This window comes from Heloderma suspectum, chromosome 5 (genome assembly GCF_057233095.1).
Source record: "Heloderma suspectum isolate Gila_16-S chromosome 5, 16-S_ref, whole genome shotgun sequence".
NCBI classification, from domain to species: Eukaryota; Metazoa; Chordata; class Lepidosauria; order Squamata; family Helodermatidae; genus Heloderma; species Heloderma suspectum.
The window spans coordinates 177,522,283-177,547,523 of NC_139462.1; the positions used below are offsets into that span (position 1 = coordinate 177,522,283).

The 25,241-nt window shown below is 40.4% G+C and overlaps 1 protein-coding gene across 2 annotated transcripts in view; it reads right to left on the reverse strand.

Moving 5' to 3' along the window:
- Window positions 1-637: 637 nt before the first annotated feature.
- Window positions 638-25,241, reverse strand: part of LOC146344868 (cyclic AMP-responsive element-binding protein 5-like) — a 121,651-nt gene continuing 97,047 nt past the window's right edge. The window contains exons 6-8 of one of the 2 annotated variants that reach the window (XM_084860441.1): window positions 9,941-10,113; window positions 6,191-6,258; window positions 638-985 (exon numbers count right to left, since the gene is read on the reverse strand). In XM_084860441.1, the coding sequence (XP_084716567.1) occupies window positions 723-985; window positions 6,191-6,258; window positions 9,941-10,113 (504 nt within the window). In that variant the 3' untranslated portion in view covers window positions 638-722. The remainder of the gene's footprint in view (window positions 986-6,190; window positions 6,259-9,940; window positions 10,114-25,241) is intronic. The other variant, XM_084860443.1, reaches the window with a different exon arrangement.

Consider the following 25,241-nt stretch of genomic DNA (forward strand, 5'->3'; position numbering starts at 1 on the left):
GAGATGTATTTTGTTCCATGCTTAGTATTGGGAGGTATGAATTCAGTATTTGCAAAGCCTGCAAGGAGAGGATGGTTGTGGCAGCTAGAGGAGGCAGCACACCTGCTGCATCCAGAACTAGTGATGTTAGAGAGGGTTCCCTTACATCACAATGCAAAACAAAGGAGGGCTCATGATAGCTGGGGGCTTTCAGCCATTGCTAGAACTCCAATACAGTGATCTCATGATGAATGGAATCTTCTGACATTGCACGATTTGGGGAGGCCTATAAAACCTCAGCCTCCTTGGTGGCCCAGAGCAGCCTTGGTTATGCACCTGGTCTAACACTCTCACTGGGGTCTTTCCCAGGGTTAGGAAAGCACCTGTAATCACTGACAAGGTGGGGTGCAGTAGGGTCCACCCAGCAGATTTTGGGCAACTGCTGGAGCAGATACCTGCTCTTAGTTTAACTGTAAGGCCAGACATGGAGCTTTGCCATAGTTAGAAGTCAGAAGCATGAGCAAGGCACCTGTGCGGCATTTGTAGCATAGATAGCTATGCCAGTTCCTTGGATACAGTCAAATTGAGAAGGGAGGGAGGGGGGGGGGAGAGAGAAAGGAAGACAAAAAAAGAAAAATATTAACTGACCCAAGTTGATAGTTTGGTTATAAATGTTTAATAGAAGTTGTAGCCATCTCCCAATCCAAAACATGCCCACCTTTTTCTCTGCCATCCACCAAGCTTTATTTGATCTTACCGAATGTATACAAGTTCAACAGAATTCTGCACTCTGATATATGTTTTATATTAGAGAACATTATTTTTCTCTCTACTTCAAAACAATTAAGAGCTGTAGTACTGAAGTAGCAATTTGAAGATAAAGGAAGGCCTTTTCTGTCTCTTGCTAACCCTCTGCTTCTGCCTGGTGGAGCCATTGTATGGTCATTGGACTGTGGCAACATTCCTCCACCATATGGGTCTATCCAACCAGCAGTACTTATTGGAGCTGCATGTTTAAAAGGAAAGAATTACAAAACTACTCCCTCCTGTTACACTGTTAAGAAATAACAATGTTTAAATAAAACACCTTATTCTGGTTTCTCCTGAAACTATATCTCTTGCTCTTGGTTAAGTGAAACCTGATGAAATACAAATCCAACCCAAAGGAGTTCACCTCAACCTTTCACCCTGAAACTTCCCTATGCTTAAAAAAAAAAAAAGGAAAAAGAAGGGGCAAGAGTGGAAAAGCATTAGGGCTTAAACAAATGTTTCCAAATGTTTTACATTTATTCACATTTAGCTGACTCCTACCCCCTATCCTGCTCCAAAGTCCTGTAAATATGAAATGTTTGGGCACAGCAGCTAGTTTTAAAAGAAACCCGTTCTCTTCTAGAAAGAAACTCCATTCTAAGGAGCACAGTTAGCTAGCTTGAGGTAGAACTGGTTTCACCAACAGGAGTATGTCAAAGCTTCAGTGGGAGATTATTAGAACATTGGATTGCTGCTAATGGTTTTGAGGACAGCATGGTGAAATAGATTAAAGCTGTTGTGGACAATTTTCATAGGACACATCCAAAATGCCTCCTCTGCCACGGGACCACAGTCAGTGCGCATGCATATTGGCATGCATTTCACAAAGTCTGCATATGATTTTGATGTCCAAATGTAACAGATAGTAAGCTGACGTTAGCAACTATGTTAACTTGCTATATGCCCTTTCAAAATTGTAAAGGTTTGAATGCTTAATGAAAATGTGAAGGAGAAAGCTTGCTTGCTACCTGGAGAGTGCTCATAGTCAAAGAAGGATTTTTTAAAATGGTGCGAGTAGGAATGAAAGACTAGAAACTAAGGTTGACAGGCAGAGCCATATCTAGCAGATTTGGGGCCCTGGGCAAACCCCACTATCAGCATGTGTGCAGTTGTAAAAGGCTTTTACAAACATGATTTTCTTTAATGGGTTAAGGCTCAGTCAACTACTTAACTTAACTTAAGCACTCATTTATTAATTTTTCATTGCTTAGCCTAACCTCTGAAGGGTAAGATTCCCCTTCATCCCACAAAATCAATGATTTTATGTTTATAATGGAGTTGAAATTAGCACGGGTTCTCTCTTTCTGTCTCCCTCTCTTTCTCCCCTTCATTATTTATTCAGAGGAATCTTTAACACATTAAGGAATTGTTACGTTGGAGTGTTTTACTGAAGACCTTGGTGACTGTGGGGAGTTTTAAACACTGCCTCTTTCCCACCGCCTCCAATTTTTAAAATGCATGTTTCTGCACTTCAGGAGTAAAGGTATGGAAATATTTGGATGGTCCTAAGTGGATTCTGCTAAATTAGTACTACTCATTGGCTTCTATTTTTCAACCAAAGCACATTAGTGAAGGGACATATATGACCCTTGTGACCTGGGATAGATTGTACAGCATTAAGAAAGCCACACACAGTTCATCTCCTGCATTTTTCTTGTATTTATAGACACCTGGAATATTTCTATGAATCTTTAAATAAAGTACATTTTAGCTTAAAAAACCACTCCCTCCAAATAACCAGAATATAAATTTTCTTTCAGCCTTGCATCCTGTTTTTCTGTATATTCAAGTGTCAGAATTATTGAACTATCACAGAGCTGTATAACACAAGCTGCCAGTTAAATAGTATCCAGGTTTTCTCCACCATTGTTCCCAAATGAAAACAAAACAAAACTCAGATTTAGTGTAATTTACTGCACTTGTCATTTGGAGCCTTTATTTTAAATAGTAATAGGATGGCTACTGCACTACTAAAAGCAGAAAACAGAAGATATATGCCTTTAAAGGAGAAAAAAATAATGTTGACTGCAAGTTGCAATCAGTCTTAATTCATTCTTTATTGCTGCTCTAGTTCAGTGTTATTTGAGCTGGCCTTAACTGTTAAAAGCATTTCAAATGTTCACATGGTGTGCATTAGGTTACCAAGTAAAAGCAAGTAGAGCCCACCAAATGTAACTTTCTGAATGCAAACCACATGAATTTGATTTCTTTGTGGCATAACTTTAATTGGGTTCAGAGGTCTCTCAGATGTACCTGTCCATCTGCTTTCAGATGGCCTGATGTGATAAGACTAATATGAAGAAGCTGGTCTGGACTGCTCTCAGTTCCAGTGGGTCCTTTACCTAGTTTACCAGGTTGTGGCAGCACTTCACCTTGGTCCCTTTCCATTCTTTTTGCCAGGCTTTGGGCATCAAGAAACTGGGCATGGCAGGGTGCAATACCTATCATATAACATGGTCCTGCTTACTTACAAGGCCATGCAGGGAGCAGCAGCCAGGGCACCTCGGTATTACTGACCGAGCCTCTACCTTTCTCTGATGCTGCCTCTTGTAGCAATACTGCTTCATGGATAACTTGAACCAAGCAGAGGGGCAGGGCTGGATAGGGATATGGGAGACACACAGAGACCTTCCATTCACCCCAATGGCCCCTCATGCTGCCTGCCTTCAATCCTATATGCACATGTTCAGCAGCAAGGGGAAAGAGGGTTCTATTGAATCTGTGGGAATCCTCTCCAGTGCATTGTATCATGCCTATTGTTAATGGTGAGTGATTTATGCACTCACGAAGACTAGGGGCACATCTTGCAATTCATCAAGTAGTCATCAGAAAATAAATCAAAAAGAGAACATAAAAGATGGCACTGCTAGAACAGACCTAAGGTTCATCTGGCAAATTAACACAAAAAATCCTGACTCCAGGAACTGTCATACAGATACCTACTGGGATCTCACAAACAGGATGTGATGGAGATAGAATGGCTATTAACCGCAATGATGGCTGGCTAATTCTCTTTAAGATGAGCAGCACAACACCATTTAGCAATGATTCAATTAAATTACATTTGCACGGTTTGAAGAACTAATAATAATGTTTGGCATTTAATAGTGCTTTAAGTGTGTTCAAGGTGTTCCACACACAACTATCCTTTCCAATAGGCCAATATTATTATCCTTATATTGAACTGCACATGATAGGGAAAGGCTGAGGGTAGGAAAATAATGGCTTGCCCAAAGGCCTTCTTGTACATGATGGAGGTCAAATTTTGAACTAGGGATTTCAAAGCTCACATTCTTAGCCACTATACTAGCTCCCAATCACTTCATTCTGTTTGGCCCTCCCAACCTATTTCTTTCATTTGTTCCCCTGCATATGCTCTGTTCAACATCAGAGGCCCTGCTGAGGATGTCATTGCCAAATGAGATTTGGCAGGCATCTATGAGGAATAGGGAGTTCTTGCTAATGGCACCAACTCTTTGATGTTCCCTCCTACAGACATTCACTAGTTCCAAATTCTACACTCCTTTAGGCACTTGGCTAAGACCTTTGGCTGATATGGCTTAGTTTTTAAGGCTTCACTTTAACTGCTACTGTTATATTGTAAATTGCTGCTATATGATATGGCTATGGAAGTAATTTTATTCTGTTGTGATTTTGCTGTTTTATATTTGCAATTGTATATCCTAGATTTATTGTCTGTTGTTCTATACATTTTATTTTGTTAAACACTTTGAGTTTATTTTGTTAAAGAAAAGTATGAATCTACATTAGGAATGTGAGAATCAGCAAAACCCGAGCTCACCAAAGTTCTCCGAATTCCGTGGCAAAATTCATTCTGACTTGAGCCCATATCAGATTGCAAGCTTTGCTTTTTTTCTTTCCACATGAAAATCTGTGCGTATTTTTGTGCATATTTTTCCAAAAGTATGCATCAATTGTGCGCATCTTTGAAATGTATGCATTCTTCTATTGATTTAAGCATATTTGTGTGCATTTTTCAAAAGTACACATTTGTATGAGCATTTTCAAATGTACACAAATTGTCTAATGCATTTGGGGGGGGGGGTCCACAAATTACATTACAAGCTCAGAAATGGATGGACTTTGACTGCAGATTGCATCCAAGTCCATGTTCGCTCTGGAAGGTGCGAACTAGGTAAATCCTGATCAAAAGCAAACTGAAACAAATTTCTCATACATCTGTAATGTATATCCATGTTGAAGTTCATATTGGTATTTATTGGTGTGTCCATTTGCCACTTATTTCCTCGAATACATGGATTTGCTTTAGTGTTTCCTATCAGTGATGCTATTCAGTGGCTTGTTCTGATTCTCCAAACAATGTGACACAACAATTCATTTTCTTCAGCTGCAAAACAAACTCTCTTACTAGGAAGCAAGTTGCGTTGAAATAAATGGGAATTCTTTCCCAATAAATATGCTTGGGGTTGTGGTGCCAGTTATTATTTCTTTTATGTCACTATCTTGCAATCCACAGCCGTGAAGGGAGATGGGACAATAACATGCTACACTGAAATTTCAAGCCACCAGGAAGTAGTAAGTTTTTCCACAGCAGCCTGGACTCCAGTCAGAGCTCTGCTGTATGAGCAGGCTGTCATTTTATAACCTCCTGACCAAATGTGTTCAGTCAACAGTGATTTCAGAACTATACCACGAAACCTTAACAAAATAAACCACATGAAAAGAGCACAAATTGAGAATATTAAATGGGAGATTTCACAGGAAATTGATTCAAACTTAGGTTCATTATTCCTGGATCCTAATCTTTAATTATTTTTTAGATTTTTTTATTGGTGCTTTAACAGGAGTCAAACATTTAAAATGGCTTGTTTACTTCAACCAACTTTGTTTTGTTAACTTCCCAAGAATTCAAAAGCCTCTGGCCTGTTCATTTAATTTTCATTAAACCATGTCCCAAAACACTGGGCTGATGACTCACAATATTAAATGCTTTAGCCACAGATACAGTGGGCACAACTTCATATATTTAAGGAGCTGCCCTCAAGTGAAATATAAACACAAAATTGACCATGCACAGGGGGCTGCTGGGCCAGCTTCCATACATAACTCTCCCTTATTTTTTTTACTCAGTCTCTTTGTTCTGAGAAAATACTCAGTGTTCTCACATGTGAACAAACTGGCCATCATGTTAAGATGAGTTAGTACTTGTGCTGTTACTATGGGGTGCCTATAACTGGAGCTGCGGTCCAGATTCCATTCTGGACAAGATTCCTTTTCCTTTAAGAGCTCTGAGGCTGGAAGACATTTGGGCTTTGTCTGTTCATGTTTAAAGAGAGACTTCCATAAAACATTGCAGAGGCAATAAATTAAGCAGCAGTAATAACAACAGATTATTTTACAGAAAGTAGGTTTCATTTACCATTAGGCCAGCTGCTGCTGTACTTGCAGCCCAACTCCAGCCAGGGGCTATGAAATAATTTCTTGCCTCTGGAAGAAACAATAACATAGATTTGCCACGACTAAGAGCGTTCCTCAAAATGTGTAGGATATATGGCAGTTTTGGTTACCCATCCTGAACCTTTGGGGATAGTCAGTCAAACTGTGAATAAAATAATCCATGAGAGCAGCCCAAACTCATGTATATATATGACCTTGTAGAGGTGTTACAACTAAACAGGGAATTTCAACTCCTGTAGGGAGTTGGGATGCTGTGGACAAAATCTGTTTGGTTTGCACTCAGTGGAAACTGACCTAATTCACACTTTGCCATGTAATACACGAACCAAAAAGAAATTATACTTCAAGTTTCTGTTCTTCGCTGAATTTTGCGATGCAATTCTCTGATTTAAAAAATGCATACAAACATGTGTATGTTAGGAGAAACTGTGTACAAAAATGTATGCATTAGGGAAAATAGTGTACAAAATGGCCTATATAAAGAAAAGTGCTTGGGGATGTGGGGTGGTACACAACGGCCTTGCCTCAATGTCCCCATCCGTGCCCATGAAATACTAAATATGGTATAATATATTTTCTAGCTATAATCTTTCTAGGGGAATGTTATCTGCACATTTCCTTTTCTATTTATTTTTATGAAAATTAAATGGTTAAATATTTCACTGAACTAAATTAAGAAATAAATTGCATGAAATGTATCCAAAATGAAATGGGGAAACTCATTGCACTGAAGGAGGGTTCAACTTATCTGCTTTTCCTTGCTTTTAAAATGTACTCTTACACTGTGTTATCTTTCCTCAGCGTTTTAGACCTTACTGTTTTTCCTCTGTGCAGGTTATCACTAAGGATATATACTTGCTGTTAATCAAGCAAAGGCAACACTTGCTGGTTAAAGGTTCCTTGACTACTACTTTTTTCTTCAGAAAATATAGTCAGATGCTGACTTCTTCCACACTCAGTACCTGTTGTTGTTTTTGAGACTGCTCCGCAACATCTGAGCTGTTTACACAAAGCTGTTCCTCTACTGAAATGATAAAATGGCTTCTTGTTTACAATTGGTTCTGAAGTAGAACTAGAAGTGGCCCACATTGTACTTTTATTAAGGGTGGGGGTATTAGGTACTGCTTCTTTTTTCCTTAATCTGACCCAGAGCCTATTCTGTAGCAAGAGTACATGAACATCTAAAATAATGTGTGTATAAAAATTATGCAACACCTGCAATCAGTTCACAACAACGCTTGTCAGGTATCTAGAACTTTTCCATTTTATATGCATGCCTCCTTGGGCCAGAGGATAAGTTAGGAGGAGGGAACAACAAAAAATGAAGAAGAAAAGCATGGAACTAAAAGTTACAGACTCTCTAAATACACCTAACTGTGCTCCATGGAATGCAACACACATGAATACAGATTAATCTCAGCCTCTCTTGCAGGAGTGAAGCCTGAATGCAACAGTCTGAAACCTTATCTTGCCATTTGTTGTTTTTGTTGGACTGCAGCCAGTGCAAACATTTGCAGGTGGCTGGGCCATATTTTGACACTTAACTATCTGCAGTTGTGATAAAAATCAGAATGTTGCTACAGTACAGTTCTCTATAGCCTTCAGGGCCTGATTCTGCTCTCACTTAAGACACTGTAAGACCATTACAGCATTGCTTCCTGAAATGTTTAGGGTTCATTATCAGGTGTATTGTGCAGGGCCATTCATCTCTATAAAGGTTTTTAAAAACCCTTTACCAAAACAGCCAATTCTCCTAATTTTTTAATTTTTTAACACCAACCAAGACCCCGACAACAACAAAGTTAGGATATATTAAAGTACAAACCAATGACTCCAGTCATACATACATTGACAATAAAGGGAAGATCCTAATCCAAAGGGTGTCTATGAAAGAGGAGATAGAACTCTTCAGTGGAGGAGTTACACAGTAGAAAGGGCACAGAAGTGGGATATTTATCTACCTATCTGTATAGATGTATATTTATAAGTAATGCTGGATGACGTCTCTGGTGCTGTGATACCGCTGTGGGGTATATTATTACTGAGAATTACATATATCACAATGCTATGCTCATAGAGTAATCGTTTATCTACCTCACTAATGAAATAAAATAATAACAGTAGCCAATAGATACCCATGACACTCACAGAACCACATTCCACACAGCCACCACAGTAGCAATGGATATATCAGTTGGTTGAAGATTCTAATTTTCTAAGCATCCAGTGCTAAGAAGTTGTATTGTAATTAGGAAAGGAGCACATTCTCGGTGAAAAAGTCTGGACTTTGTGTAACAAATAGGTATCAACTGTGCACTTAAAACTGACATGTGGAAAGATCTTGGGTTGCATCTTGTAATTCTTATATTTGCACATCCAGAGGCATTTAAGCATATGCTAACATCAACATATATTTTACTAGAGTTAATATAAAAAGTTTGCAACATACATAGAGTGATCCACTGACTATAAGGAAACAAGTCTTACAGATGCCTAAAACATATATTTAAAGATACTAATTTATTAAGCATGAAAACTGGGCTGGTACTCATTGTAAAACAAAGAGCCGGTACTGGACTGGCTGAAAAATCTTCAGCCTAAATAATAGAATGAAATTGGCTTGTCTTTAGAATTAGGGTGAGGATTTTTCAACCAGCCTTCATAGGAAGGATACCAGTTAGTGGTATCCTTCTGTCCACTTAAATATAACTCTCTTGGTCTCCTATGGAGAAGGGAAGCTATTGCTATGGATCCCAGCTATGATTAGTATTGTTCAAATTATGCAGAAGAAATGGGGGATCTCTCTTTAGGATAACAATCTTATATATTGGGATTCTCATAAATAATCCCATAAACAAACACATAGTGTTTTTTCATGAATGGATCTTCCACTGTCTGTGCAAACAATGCTACATAAATAAGGTTCTTTGCCTTGATAATTTATAATAATTAAATAAATGTGTATCACACCTTTCCACTAAAAGTGGCGTTAAAGGTATCTAACAATAATAAAATGCAGATTAAAACAATATCTTATTTAAAACAAACAAAAATAAATTAAAAACACAATAAAAACATAACAATAAAAGACATAGCCAGCACCCTACCAGGTAAACCCTCTTCCACAGCAGCCTAGCTTACATGCCAAAGGCCTGTCTGAAGAAAAATGCCCTTACCTACTGGCAGAAGGATAACAGAGAAGGAACCAACCTAGCCTTCATTAGCAAGGAGAGCCTGGGAGCAGCCACCAAAAAGTCCCTCTCTTGTGTCTCCACCAAACATGCCTTTGATGGTGGTGGGACCTAGACAGGGTTTTAAGATCTTCTCCCCTGAAAATCTTAAAACCTGGGCAGGCTCATATGGGACATCGTGATCTTTCAGATGGCTTGGTCCCAAGTCATGTAGGGCTTTATAGATCATAACCACCACTTTGAATTGTGCCCAGAAACAGACTAGTAGCCAGTGAAGCTGTTGTAATGAAGGAGTCACATGCTCTCTGTAACCAGCCCCAGTCAACAGTCTGTCTGCAGCATTCTAGACCAGCTGAAGTTTCCGAATACTTTTCAAAGGCAGTCCCATATAGAGTGTGTTACAGTAGTTGAAACAGGATGTAACTAAGGCATATCATGACGTTTTCATCAGGTATGTTAGTGTAACATCTGGGCAAAGACTTCATCAAACCAAAAATTAAATCTATTGAGGATGCTCTTACCCAATCTGCCGATTTGTTGAAGGTGCTTGTGTTATGACTGAACTTGATTGTGGAGATGGCATGGCTTGTTGAATCACAATGCTGGTGTCATGGTTTGGCATCCTTGGATTTGACAGCTGGTGTGCCCCAGGTGCTGCCATGGTTCCTCCAACAGTATTATGCATTGAAATATTCTGTGAAAAGGGGATGGAGAGAACAAACTGGATACTATAGTTTGTTTAAATTTTCCTTATGCCTAAAATTAGGGAACTGGAAGTGTCAACAAAATGAAAAGTTATTGGCTCCTGGCAAACTGCATGTCAATAGATCTTGCTCTAACAGCTATAAAGAAATGAAAAATAACTGTTCACTTTTACAGTGCAACAAATTGAAAATACCTGGAAATTGACTAATCACTCTCCTGTACATCTGACTCATGATTTATAATACAGACATTTTGCACATATCCATTTATGTGATATATATATTTCATTTGAAAATGATTTTCACAGTCTATCTATGGCACATTGATTTAGTATTCTGACTGGTGCTACACTACTAGATCTGCTAAGAATAATAAGTGAATTGGGTTTGACAGACTCAGGATAACAACCAGGACAGTTTAAAAAAAAACACATTACTTTTACTTTAGTTGCAGTGGACATCTTAGTCAAATGCAGGGCTATTATTTGACACAGCTTATCTTTGCTCTTTCATTATTGCTTTAACACCTATTAGCGAGCAAGATAAGCTTTTGAATTGCATTGCAATAAGAATGCAATTCTTATTCAGCGGTGTGAAGAAATGCTGTGTGTATAATTGATGTTCTGTAATTACTCTGTGTGGCCTCTGAGAAGCTATAATGTATCTGTGTAGGCCGGAGGCCTGGTGTTGTTACCATGTTGAAGGCCTGTTTTAGTAGTAGCTGCTTGGGGATGAAGAAGAGAGACAGGCAATTGCTTGCAATATTTTTAGATGCAGCCTGGATCAGATAAATTCAATTTTGATCGGCTGGGGATTCTAGCTGGGCAGAAAACAGCAGTTGGGAAATGATATACAAGTAAGGAGTGGACAGGGATAGAGTTAGTCTGCTGGTAGTCAGAGAGAAGGAGAAGGTCTGCTGGTTGGTGGGCAGTGTTATAGAAGGGCTAGAAAAATGCTGAGGAGAAAGTAAATAGCTAAGGCCTGAATATTAAGCCATTCCTTCTCTGTGGGATAACTATAAGTGGCTGTGAAGATCAGGAGTAGGGAGCAGGTCACTATGTTATTCCAGTTGGTTGCCCTAAGAACTTGCCAGAAGAAGGTTACACTAACAGGCATTAAAAACCCTGATAAATGGTCCAAGCAGCTAGAAATATAAAAGGAGGAGTTTCAGGAGCCAGAGGGAGACTGTACCTAAGAGCTGGACCTGGTTGTGAGTGTATTTAGCTGGGGTGGAGGTTTAGGGAATTAAACCGCACGTAAAAGAAGTAATTAAGGGAGCAATCCTACTGGGATAGGTGGCCGTCTCCAAATTCGGAGGCAACCGCCTAGCCAATGCAGGGCAGGAGAAGTGTGGAGGGGATCGTCTCCTCTGCGCTTCAGCCACCCTGCATTTGTGGCTAGACAGCCTATTTCAGCTGTCTAGCCGCAGGAAGTCGGAGGGTGGGAAGCAGTGGCCAGACGACACATTGGTTGTGTCATACTGGATTTCCATCTTCCCCGCCCCAGCACATCCCCAGGAATGCCCCATTTTCACCACTCTGTGCTCTTCTTCCGAGCGTGGGGCCATTCCACGCTGCCTATGAGGCAGCGTGGGAGCAGGTGAAGGTCGGTTCTCAGGGAACTGACCTTGAAGTGCAGGCTCCCAGGTCGGTTCCCAGGAACCGACCTATCCTATGGCCGTCTAGTCACTGACTAGCGGCCATAGGATTGTGCCCTAAGAGGCTTGAAGTACCAACAGTGCCTCTTGAGTGCTTAAGAATTGTCAGTAAGCAGTCTTTTGAAAAGCCAACAGTAAATATATTCCCTTAAGCAGGGATGTCAGAGAAATTGGCAACAGAAACAAATGAGTTCAGATTTTCATGAATCCTACGCAAGGATTCTGTAGAGGACCAGCAGATTCTGAGGACTTGCGGACTGTTTTTCTAACCTTTGGGAATTTTGCGCAAATTTTGTCATAGAAAAATATGCAAAAAGATTTAAGAAGCCCAGCTGAAACTGTGCATTTCTCCACAGGCTAAAACATGAAAATATGCATTTGGAGGAGATTTGCACAGTTTTGCTCATGCAAATTTGTGCAAATTTGGAAACTAAAAATAAAACCCAATTCCGTTGATGGGCAAATGATGGACTGAAAGGCTCCTGACAACCGGTGAAATGCAAAACATATTTTACACTTTTCAAGTATTTTAAGAGAATTGGTGGCAGTGGAAAAGGTCAATTTGGGGAATTCTGAGTTATAGTGAAAGAAAGTTCCTTAGCCCTGAAATATAAGCATTTGCTCAAAATAAGAAACCCCATAGGTGGGACTGCCCAGTGAAGAAGCAGTTTTCCCATAGGTGGTGGCAGAGCTGGAGAGAAACTCTCCCGCATGGGGTAGAAAAGCTACCTCAACCATTTCAGGTTTAAGGCTAACCACAAAAAAGCAACATTAACTCCAGATATAGTTAAGTATTTAAAGTTGATTCAGCATTTGAGACATGAAATAAGAAATGGTAAGTTGATGACTAGAGCTCAGATATGGTAAGACTGATTACCTTTAAGCCTCTATCATGCTTATTTATGTGAACATTTGATTGTAGATAGTGTGGAACAGAAAGTGGAAGAAAAGCATTTGTAATTCAAATGAGCATTCTGGCCAATCCACGGTTCGCATAGTCATTATAAACCAATGGAAGCAGGAATGGATTTAAACCTCATGCATGAACTCACCCTAAGAAACAGAAGGTTAGTAGAATATATGGCCTGTTGACAGACAGCTATAAAACTGTGAAGTTGATATTTTTGTGTGGACGCAGCTAAATGGCTAACTCCATGATCCACACTTCTGTAAACATGCACGGAATACTCACATCATCAGATAAGCACATGGAGAGGGGGGAGCAGTCCCATTTCCAACCCCTCCATGTTAGCAGAAGGTGTACATAGAAACCTATATACATAGAAATGTATTGCGTGGCCCAGGCTCTCTCCACGTAACTGGCAACCTTGCAAAAGGCAAGGTTCCTCATTACACATACAGAGCCAATGGGCATAAACATGTACATGTGTAAGGCTCTGTTCACATCATCTGCTGAATGTGCAGAGGTTGAGTGTGGGATCAACTAGGAGCAATTGTGCTCCAAATGTGCAGGGACTGTGAACAGGGCTAGGGCTTCTAATAGGCCAGCACTTCAAAGGGTAGGCTGCAGATAACGAAGGATGCCCAAAACAAAACAAAAACGGGGTTGGGGAGGCGAAGCTCAGAATAGCGCAAAGTTATGTAAGAATTTTTAATCAGATATAATAAAATGTTTTGCACATTTCGGTTTACACTCTACAAATATTTTCAACGGGCTTGATACATCACGCTCTACTGAAATATTCCAACAAGTTATATTCCTTTCCCCAGAGCAACGTATAAACTAGTGTCGTGCTGAAAATGTCTTCCACTTTTTTTTCAACCATTCTCATTCCATTTGATAGAAAATACATTGCCTTTGAAAAGAAGTTCAAAGGAGAAGAAATTCTGGAGGAATTCTTATGGGTTGTGTTCAGGCAGGGTTGTTATGCTTACCTTATTCATGAGGTGGCTGAGGAGTGTGTACAAGTGTCCTGTCTTTCATTGGTCCATCAAGCCCCATCACTGAAGGCTTTTAAGAAGGCCCTGAACAAGACTTACCAGTTTAGACTGGTCTTCCCCTGATTATGTTTTATCAAGACTGGGTTACAGCTGCAACTGTGTTCTTATATTGGTGTTTTGTGGAGCTTTGCTGTTTAATTACCACATCGTTTTTTATTATGAATGTTATTATATGCATTTTATTGTTGTATGCCACCTTGGGAGGGCTCCTGCCCTGAAAGTTGGCCTATAAATATTTTAAATAAACAGGGCTTTTTCAGTTCAGAAAGTGCATGAAGCCTGGGAGACTGCAGAGCAATGGAGATATCTGTAATAGCAATAAAAACCCTCAGCCACCTCACAGTGATTAGATAAGATCAAAAACACCACAAAAAGAAACTGAAAATAAATTAGAAAAAGCCCTGAGAATGAGGCAGAAAAATGGAAGCCTCTTTCACGGGGGAAGAAAATTCTCAGGAAATTGGAGGTCAGGATTTGACACAGCACTAGCTCCACCTCTTCCCTGGAGCTGGACGCAAGACTGCCAGCCCTCACACCCACTATAAGGCTCGCAGAGAAGGAGCAGTATTATCATTGCCTGTGTTAGAGACAAGATGTATCCACAATTTCCCCTCAAAAATTTACCATTCTGATGATCCTGGGGAAGATGCTGAATCCCAAAGAATGACAACTAGAATTGAGCCAAAAAAAAATTTCTCTGAAAAGTTCTGAGATGTTTCTTTTCTTACCCCTGTAGAAATAAAATGCTGCTTTGCAGAATTTTCTCCAAATTTTCTTCCCCATTTCTGGGTGGGGTTTGCCTTCCATCTCCCCCCCCCCCATGTACCTAGCATGATGCTAGGTATGGGGTATTGTTGAGAATGCAAAGTGGGGGCCAGACTGCCAACACAGTTGCCGTTTGCGGTGTGAGTGCAAAAAACCAAAGCCCCTTAGGAAATAAGAAAGAAGCTGTGTTACAACCGTTGCCAGTGGTGAGCCCTACCTGTGAGTAATTGTTAGAGAATTTATCCTCCCCCTGGAGAAATTTGGTGAAATCATCCCCCCAATTTCTCTGCCCATAAATAGGGTGGAGAATTTCAGGAGGGCATTTGTGCACATCTCTAAACTGAAGCATGTTGGTCAGTTTATATGGATGACTAAATTTCTTATATATCATAGCACTATGTTGAGGCTTTGCTTCTCTCTTTTTCTTTCTTTTCCTATAACTTTTTTTTTTTTTTGGCTTGCTTGCTTGTGTTCCGGTGCTGCCCTCTTTTTACAAAGTCATTGCAAGCCTAAAAACCAGTGCAGGTCATGTTTCAACTATAGCAAGTTTACACAGACAAGCTCTGAAATGAGCAGGCCATATTTGCTCTTATTGAGATCAGAGGTACACAAGGGAAACAGAATTCCCAACCCTATATTGTCCATGTAATCTTGCAAGGCAGAGCCAGTATGTGTGAGAAAGATTAAGCATCCCTCCAGTCCCCTGATCCTCCTTAGCAATTGCTTCCCACCATCTACATTTCTGTTGTCTTTGTAAACACAAGTTTGGAGATTGCACACACACACATGCACACACAGATCAAGAAGCATTCTACCACATTTTTTCTTCTGCACTTACTGTTAGTTAAAAAATCCAACTTCTTATTCATCTCAGTATCTGTCACAAGCTATCCCACAAAAGACAAGAACCAACATATTTCAGTCTTAAAGATAAGCAGGGCCGGACCTATCATTAGGCAGAGTGAGGCACTCACCTCAGGCAGCAGATCCTAGGAGGCAGCAGCAAAATGTTGAAGGAGAGAGCTGTAAGCCACATGGACTGCCTTGAGCCCCCTAAACTAACCTGTTGTCTTCAGGTGTGCTGGAAGATGCTGCCCTATTACCAATGTCAAAGAATAATTCAACTCCCTGTCCAGTCGGCTTCTGTACATGGAATGAGAAGGGGGCCACCTTGTCCTTTGCCTCAGGAAGCAAATTGTCTTGGGCCAGCCCTAAACACAGACAATATCTGACCAGCTTGAAAAGCATTCAGCTTTGACCAACTTTCTCTGCTGCTGCTGCTGCCCATCTGCCTCGGGTCCAGCCTGCTCTTCTTCATGGGAAAATATATAAGCACTACCTAGTCAGATCAACCACAGACCTCAAAATTCTTGACAACAGCTTCAGCCCCAGCTTTTACATACTGATAATCCAAACTCTCCTGTGTGCTGATGCTGAGAGGAGGGGGCAAAAGGACTAGAAAGTTGTGGATGAAAGAGCAAAGAGGCAAAGAGCTATGCATGCCACTGTAATAGCCAGGTAAAAATTAAAACGAGTACCTGAGGTGATTGCTTGCTTGACCATGAAGTTCTACTATAAATAGAACATTTTTCAAACATGACATGCACAAGAAATGGAATAACATATTTATGGCTGTTACACCTGTTACCCTGCACCTTTCTTGGATTTCCGATTTCCGAATTATAGCTGCATAGTTTGCAGAATTCCAGAAGTACACTGAACTTCCTGGTCCTCAGCTGCCTGAGCTGTATACATTTAACCAACTATTTGAACTGATTTGCAGTACCAGCATTGTAAATCAGCGGGGTAGCCCTATTTTATGTTATTTGCAAACCTGTTGCTTTATTATGACTCTTCTTTTAGCCTTAAAGGAACATGATAGGTAAGCTATTTGGGCAGGATTGGTGTCATCTTCCCAAAGGGAGTGTCTTTGGATATCAGCTTTCTTTGCTGGATCATGGTACAATTGCAGGAGCCTGAATGGCATGAGTCATGTCATGAGCTCACAGAAAGGAAGTGAACATATTGCAAGGTGCCCTTGTTATTTGCATTTCACTCTTTTGATTTAGGACAGAGATGCTAAGTAATAGTCTGGTAAGCTACCATCACGATATGCCTTCAGTATACATATATTGGGTTAAAACAGCTGTGCAGTGATACACCAGCAGAGGACATGTATCACTAAAATTCTGGAGCAGATGATAAAGCAATCCATCTGGAAGCACCCTGAAAACAATGCCGTGATTACTCGAAGCCAACATGGATTTGTCGAAAACAAGTCCTGCCAGACAAATCTGACCTAATTTTTTGATCAAGTAACCTCCCTTGTAGACTGTGGGAATGCTATAGACATCATATACCTCAACTTCAGCAAAGCTTTCGACAAAGTGCCCCATGATATCCTGATGAGCAAACTAGCTCAAAGTGGGCTAGATGAAACAACGATCTGGTGGATCCACAGTTGGCTACAGAATCGGACTCAAAGAGTGCTTATCAATGGGACCTTCTCAAACTGGGGAGAGGTAACGAGTGGGGTAACGCAGGGCTCAGTCCTGGGCCCAGTGCTCTTCAACATTTTTATTAATGACTTGGAGGAGGAGGTGCAGGGAATGCTGATCAAATTTGCAGATGACACAAAATTGGGCGGGATAGCTAATACTTTGGAAGACAGAAACAAAATTCAAAGTGATCTGGATAGACTGGAGTGCTGGGCAGAAAACAACAGAATGACATTTAATAGGGATCAATGCCAAGTTCTGCACCTAGGAAAAAGAAACCAAATGCACAGTTACAAGATGGGGGATACGTGGCTCAACAACACTACAAGCGAGAAAGATCTTGGAATTGTTGTCGATCACAAGCTGAAGATGAGCCAACAATGTGATGTGGCTGCAAAAAGGCCAATGCTCTTTTGGGCTGCATTAATAGAAGCATAGCTTCCAAGTCCTGGGAAGTACTAGTTCCCCTCTACTCAGCACTGGTTAGGCCTCCTCTGGAGTACTGTGTCCAGTTCTGGGCACCACACTTTAAGGATGCAGACAAACTGGAGACGGTTCAGAGGAGGGCAACAAAGATGATCAGGGACTGGAAACAAAGCCCTATGAAGAGAGACTGAAAGAACTGGGCATGTTTAGCCTTGAGAAGAGAAGACTGAGGGGAGATATGATAGCACTCTTCAAATACTTGAAAGGTTGTCACAGAGAAGAAGGCTAGGATCTCTTCTTGATCATCCCAGAGTGCAGGACAAGGAATAATGGGCTCAAGTTACAGGAAGCCAGATTCTGGCTGAACATCAGGAAAAACTTACTGACTGTTAGAGCAATACGACAATGGAACCAATTACCTAGGGAGGTGGTGGGCTCTCCCACACTGGAGGCGTTCAAGACGAGGCTGGACAGCCATCTGTCAGGGATGCTCTGACTTGGATTCCTGCATTGAGCAGGGGGTTGGACTCGATGGCCTTGTAGGCCCCTTCCAACCCTACTATACTATTCTATGATTCTATGCAGTACTTTCCACAGAAAACCTTACAGCAGTAGCTCCTTTTGTGGTGCGACACGGTTTCCTCAACTTATCTTCAGCATGCAAGTAGTGTAAACATCACTAACTCTTCTGAAGGCCTGCTAAAAAAAAAAAAAAAAGCAATGGATGTAGTGCTTTTGGTCTTTTATCTTAATTTTTGTGACATGATCTAATTAGCGATGCCCTCTAATTATCAATAGAAATGAATCATGAAAGATGCCTCCTGTTTTCCAAACTCATCTACGCCATCCATCCATGATCTTTTCAGTATCTGCACAGAATATCTTCTTGACATACGCTTTTACATACATAACAGTATACAATGTATACCGGATGTACCAGCAACTATGATATAGTAAAGTGGTTTTTTTTGCGGACGAGGGGAAGGTTTAAAGGAATTCCAGATTAAAGGATCAATTTTTTAAAAATGCATGAAACTCAGTGTCATGAACCACTACATTGTATGTTAAAATATATTATTTGATAGGAAAAATATATGCTGCTTTGAGGGGGCACTAATAAAAGTACATTTCAAGCTTCAAAAGGGAGAATCCATATACTGTGCAGACTAAAGATTATTTATTTCACAAACAATCAGTTGCCTGAGATCAGCACTCAAACAAAGCGCTTCTTATGTTCCAATGAAATTTCAGTAACACTAAATGTGTATGGCACAATTAGGGTCATTTAGTATATGCTGCACGGGAATAACTGCACAGCATCCTGCTAATTGAAGGCTGCAGAGCAGGAGAATTCAGTTGGACTGATAGCTTTTTATTTATATTTTGTCTAAATAATACTGAAGTCATAAATACTGAAGTATTTTTTTCTCCTGAAATTGCCTGTTGTTGCAGAGTTTATAAAACAGGACTTTGGCAGAATGTCAGTGGCGCAAACTGGTTTCCTTTTCTAAATGCAATTTTAAAAAACAAGGTTATATCTGCTAATGAAAGATTACACACTGCTCTGGACCTTTAAAAATTTTTTTTTTTTCTTTTTGGTCAAACAAATGCAATTCCATCAGAAAATTTTAAACAGATTTGCAAAAGAAGAGATTTGCTTCAAATCCATTTGGTAAATAATAAAAGGTGTCCCCAACCAGTCGTGTCCAACTAGGGTGTGGTGCTCAACTCCATTTCTAAGCTGAAGAGCCAGCGCTGTCTGAAGACGCTTCCGTGGTCATGTGGCCGGCATGACTGAACACCGAGGTTCACGGAACGCTGTTACCTTTCCCGCCGAGACGGTACCTATTTATCTACTTGCAATTTCTTGCTTTCGAACTGCTAGGTTGGCAGGAGCTGGGACTGAAGACGGGAGCTCACTCCGTCACGCGGCACTCGGGTCTCGAACTGCTGTCCTGCCGACCTTCCGGCCTGCAGTTCAGTGTCTTAAACGCCTCTAAACTCACAGCATTACAGCAATTTGTATCTATATATTTTTCCATGGGCTCAAAATCAGGAATAATGATGCTCTCTGGAATTTAAACCATTTTTCGCCAAACATTTTGCAGTGCAGCTAATTAGATAAAGTAATGTAGAGTTATATGTGTTAATATTTAATGTTAAATTATTTTTAAAATGTGTAAGCTATTTATAGGCTACCAGTAGCAACTTCAGGACAATCTGGTAGCTCTTAATTGATTAAACTTTGAGGTACAGTTTACCTCAAACCTTCACAAGATGGTCATGATAGTGTCTTTCATTTGCTCTTGCAAGTGTGTGCATCAAGCCACCCATGTGCATAAGAAATAACTGGACCACAGCAGGTACTGCTTTGGAAGAAATGTCTCTTTCCTGTAAATTGGCATTTGATTGCTAAATACTTCAGTCTTGCATTTTCAACTAGTGCTAGGCTGAAATGGTTAAGGAGCACATTTTGTAAACATGTGTGCTCATTCCCCTCAGCCTGCAACACTGTCAGGGGCAAGAAAGTGTTGTAGTTACCCTCGGCACAAGGCAAGGCCAGAATTGTATTGATTTATTTACTGCCCAATAGCTGAAGCTTTCCGGACAGTTCACAACAATTCACAAAGTATTTTATTATCTTGTTTTTTTATACAAGATAATAAAATACAGCATAAAATTTCAATATACAAAATTTAAGACAATTTAAATAGCTAAAAACAATTTCTATAAAATACTAGACCTGTTAAAGACAGCTAACATAAATGCCCCATCGTACGCCATTAAATGCTTGGCAGTATAGGGCAGTCTTAACCTGGCACTGAAAAGATGACAGTATTGGTGCCAGGCAGGCCTCAGTGGGCAGATCATTCCATAATCGGGGGCCACCACTGAGAAGGCTTTCTCCCTTGTTTCCACCTTCTGAGCCTTTCTTGGAAGTGGCACTCTCAGGAAGGCCTCATTTGTTGATCAGCTGGCTGGCTCAGGTCAGGACAGGTGCTCCATCAGATGTTGCAGTCCCAAGCTGTGTAAGGCTTTATAGGTTAAAACCTGCACCTTGAATTGTCCTTGGAAACATACAGGCAGCCAGTGCAAGCTGGCCAGAATTGGTGTTATATGCTCAGAACTTCTGGTCCCAGTTATTAATCTGGCTGTCACATTTTGAAAAGCTGCAGCTTTTGAACCGTCTTCAAGGGCAGCCCATATTACAGAACAGGAATGAAGGCTGCACCTGCACACTGGCAGGTGAAGGGGGGTCAGCAAGGTTACAGAAGCCCATCTCTCAGACCTCACCAACTTCTTGATTCTTGGTAAAGAGAATAAAGAGCAGTAGTGGCCCATCAGAGTTGGCTGGCCCACAAGAAGGTATCCCACACCAGCTCAAGGGATGCTTATCAGTGTGCGAGCAGCCCCAGTTAGGGAGCACTTTTGTGCCAATTGGGATAGGCACAGTGGTGGCTGCCACTATACCCAAAACAGGGGCATGCAGCCTAGCAAAGTCTTTTCCTAGGACACATGATGGACCTATTGGACTCAGAGTGAGAACAATAAAGAAGGGCCATTGATGAAGGCTTTTAGGCCAGGAAAAGTAAAGGCATGTGTGGCTCTCTGAACCCTGAATTGGATAGGAAGAAGGCAGCACAGATCTTTTGAAAGGAACATATATGATAGTTAATAAATTATTTAGGGAGTGGGCAGGGACAAATGGAGCTGTAGGCATACCACTTAGGTACCAGCTTCTTAAGGACTGGTGCTGAGTCCACTGCTGTCACACTTCACTATGGGGATCACCAAACCCAGAGAGTGGGCAGGTGGTGGTTTCTGCATTTAGAAGCTAAAGGATGTGGCTCAGGAGTTCAGACATACTTAAATGCAGGACCTCACTTTTACACTGATACAATCATAAGTTAATAGCATGCCCTGAAGAGGAATAGATGAAGTGCACGCCCGCACGCACACTGCACATATGATTCTGTCTGGGTCTTCCTATAGTAAACAATATGGCTAATGCTCCTGAAAAGGGGCCGACCTTGCCAGCCAATTACATTATGCTAATTTGCCTGTTACTATAATTCCCACAGAAGCATTCACACTCAGACCAGTGCGGAGATTTATATCATGGCTTCCAAACAAGAGACCATGGACGTTAATCTTCCACCTTGTCTCCTTACATTACGGTTTTACATGGCAGTATCAATATGAAACAACTTTATGCTTTCTAAATTATATTTATTGCGAGCTCAGCTTGGAAGACATGCACAGACAGTGCCCTATTGAATTGCAGCTGCTTCTTGGAGAAGATTTGTTTTTCTGTGCAAAATACAGCATGCATTATTATTATTATTATTATTATTATTGCCATCAGATGGGAATTGTCAGGTTATATTGGCTTTGAATGATTTACACTGCAGATCCTTTCGTCGTATTACAGAATAAACCTTCTGTCATTCTAGGCTGCTTGTGCAACAGACATGTTCAAATATCCCTAATTTAGGGATGTATAAGAAATTACTTCAGTTCATTTTTGACCAGAATTAATTTACCCAGTTTGCACCTCCCACAACTAAACGCGGAACCAAACACAAACTGCAGTTGAAGTCTATACATTTCTGAGCTTGCAATGCGATTCACAGAAACTGCATACATTTGAGAAGTGCGTATGAAGAGGGGTATTTTTGAAAAATGTGCATCAACATGGTTATTCAATGGGAGAACAATGTGTATATTTCAAAAATGCACACAACTGATGCATACATTTGGGGAAATGCACACAAAAATACCCATGGCGTTTATGTGGAAAGAAAAAAACAAAGCTTGCAACCTGATCTGGACATGAGTCGGAACTAGCTTTGAGGAGGAATTTGGAGAATGTTTATGAGCTAGAGAGCTTTGCCGATTTGCACATCCCTACTCTAATTTCAGGTTCAAGAAGATGGTTTCAGTGTACCTGATCTTCACAGTCCAGACTGTATAGTGCTGTTTTCTTGACAGTCTAGATCGGCGAGGAGTCATGTTGGAAGTGACAAGAATATATGGGCCATCATGGTGTGCACCACTCACATGAGATTTAGTCATGCATCAACTGTATTTATGACTAAGTTTGGATCCAACTCGATATTTTCTGTTTTACACGGGTAATTGGCTCCCCCCTTTCTTGTACCCCTTGGTGAGTCCAGCCCTTCTTTTTTCCCGTCACTAAATAAGTTCTGTTTACATTTGTATAATTATGCATATCAGGAGACAATTAGGCTTAGGACTGATTGTGATAGGCTGTGTACAGCTATATGACAAGAATTCATTTCTCACCAAAAGGTCTTCTGACCTGAAATAATTGAGTGTAAAACCTCAAATAATTGACTATCTGGCATACCTAACAAGTGAATATGAAATACTAATCCAAATAAAGTTTTAAGGAGACTTCTCGCTGGGAAGTCTTCCAATATGACCTCCTCTTAGTCAGGTTAAAATAGAAGCGTCCCTTGCTCTCAACATTACAGTCTTTGCATCCATATTAGCCTGTATCCCACACAGCACAACAAACAGCACAATCCTATACATGTCTAATCAGAAGTCACATTAACTAACTTGGGGTAAGTGGGTAGAGGATTTCAGTCTTAATGTGTGGAGGGAGGAAGCAGGACCATACCTTTTGACCCCACACCCAATTTCCATGTATTGATTAGCTCTCCTGTACAGAGCTTACACACTTCCAAGCTGTAAGAATATACCCTCCGCACACAAGATCTGTTCTGTACCCTCTATTTTTGGAGGGTACATCTCCAGTGTACAGCTTTTATGTGCATAATCTTTGTGCAAGAAGTTGGATGAATGTTTGGAGATTCATTTCCTCCCCCATATGTTAATTTACCCTGTATAGTTGTCTGCACAGGACTACTATGAGACCAACCACATTGATTTTAATGTTATGTTTTACATCGCATCAGAAAAGCTTGTGTTGAAGAACGAGACATTTATATAGACAGGGCATCTTTTATCAGAAATAATATACCCTTACCATGGCTAAAGTGTAATTGTCCAGTCTAGTTTTAAAAGATGTTTCCTTCAAAATTTAGGATTTAAAACATTTAGAATCTGTTGGGTTTGAAGACATATGTAGAAACTTCCATACATTAACTAAAAGAGAGTAAAGCTGATAGATCAAAGATATTGGAGAGGGGGTGAAATCTAGAGGAAAACTTACACGTATGCAGGTAAAAACTAACTAGCTTGCATTGCTGTCAACAATTTGTTTATGGAAAGCCTTAGCAGCCACCTGCTCCTCAAATTTAAAAAAAAAAGGGAAAGTAGTGCAGAAAGTCAGATCCTTCCTTAAATTAAATATTTTGTGGCAATTTTCTTTTTTCTTTGTTTTTAATAAAAGCCTATTCATTTTTTTTACACTAACATTATTTAAATCACTTAGCTTTGAATGGCTAAGCAAGGCAACTTTTGAGAATGCTGTGGTAATCAATTTAATCGTGACGGGAGAATAGCTATTATACAAACCACCAGATTTTCTGAGTGGTTGCCTTACTCATACAAGAGTGTGTTTGTTTTTTAAGGCAATATGGATATTTTGTTTAGCTTTATTCTGGTGATTGCCCACTTCCAGTTGGGTATCGTATCACTGTGAGATTAGAGTGCTTGGAAAACAGAACAGAGGAATACTAATATTGTTCTGATTGACTCTCCCATCTAGTTAATAATTATGCCCCTTCATTGTGCACTGTAATCTTTAAAGATTACACTGACATTTGGGAACAAGCCAATAACGAGGTAGAGATTCTCAAGTAAAACTGACATGGTTTCCCTGTCTGCCCCGTAAAGGCTTTCCCCCTAGAAAACAAAGACATTTTCTCCATTCCCCACCCCCTGCCAAATACAAAGACAGTTGACTCAGGGGAACAGAATGAGTAAGGGGCAACACCTTGGTGAACCAAAGATGGCTTTCTGTTACTATATGCAACTGTGGTGGGGTTCCCTGGCCATTTGAATGGATGCATAGCAGGACAGGAGGTTGCACACAGCAGTTTGGCTGCTTTAGGAACATGTATCAATTCATGCTATGTTTATTTTTCTGAGAACAATTACAGCAGATGTGAAAGGGATCTGTTGGTTCCTAATGGAACAGGCTTTAAAACGTACAGTTACATACACATGTTTTGCAATACTCATAGAGGCCAAAAAAAGGACAATCCGTCACTAAAGCAACGTAAAGGACTTAAGGCTGGATGTTCAGTATCGCATTGTTAGCTGCCACTAATACCTAACATATCAAATATAGATCCTCTACTTTACTAGGGGGCTGTTCTTGCTTTAGTGGATTTATGCCTCCTATTTTGTTTCTATTTTCTTTTCCTTTGACCTTGAGGCACAAATTAAGGACCTGCATTGTGGGATTAACTGTAGTGGATATTTGCTGCATATATCAACAGCAGCAACGTTTCTTTTACAAAAAGGAAACTTGCCTTTTGGAAATGGGAAACAAGCCCCAACTGCAAAAGCCCCGGAAATCCTGAGGGAGGCTTACAAATAGATTGCTGCAATGTGTGTAAGGCGAAAGAAATCCAGTTGACACAGTGTTTCCCTTTGGAATCCTCTCTTTCCCCATCCATTTAAGCAGCAAGCAAGCAGAATTAGAAGTCAATTTTAATACTATGGGTGCAAAATCCTAACCACTTATTGGAGAGTAAGTCACTTGAATTCAGAGAACTCACTTCTGAATAAACATGCTTGGGATTGCTCTGTATGCTATGCAACAATTAGCGCTGGAATGAATGCAAAATAATTCAAAGTGCATAGAGGATAA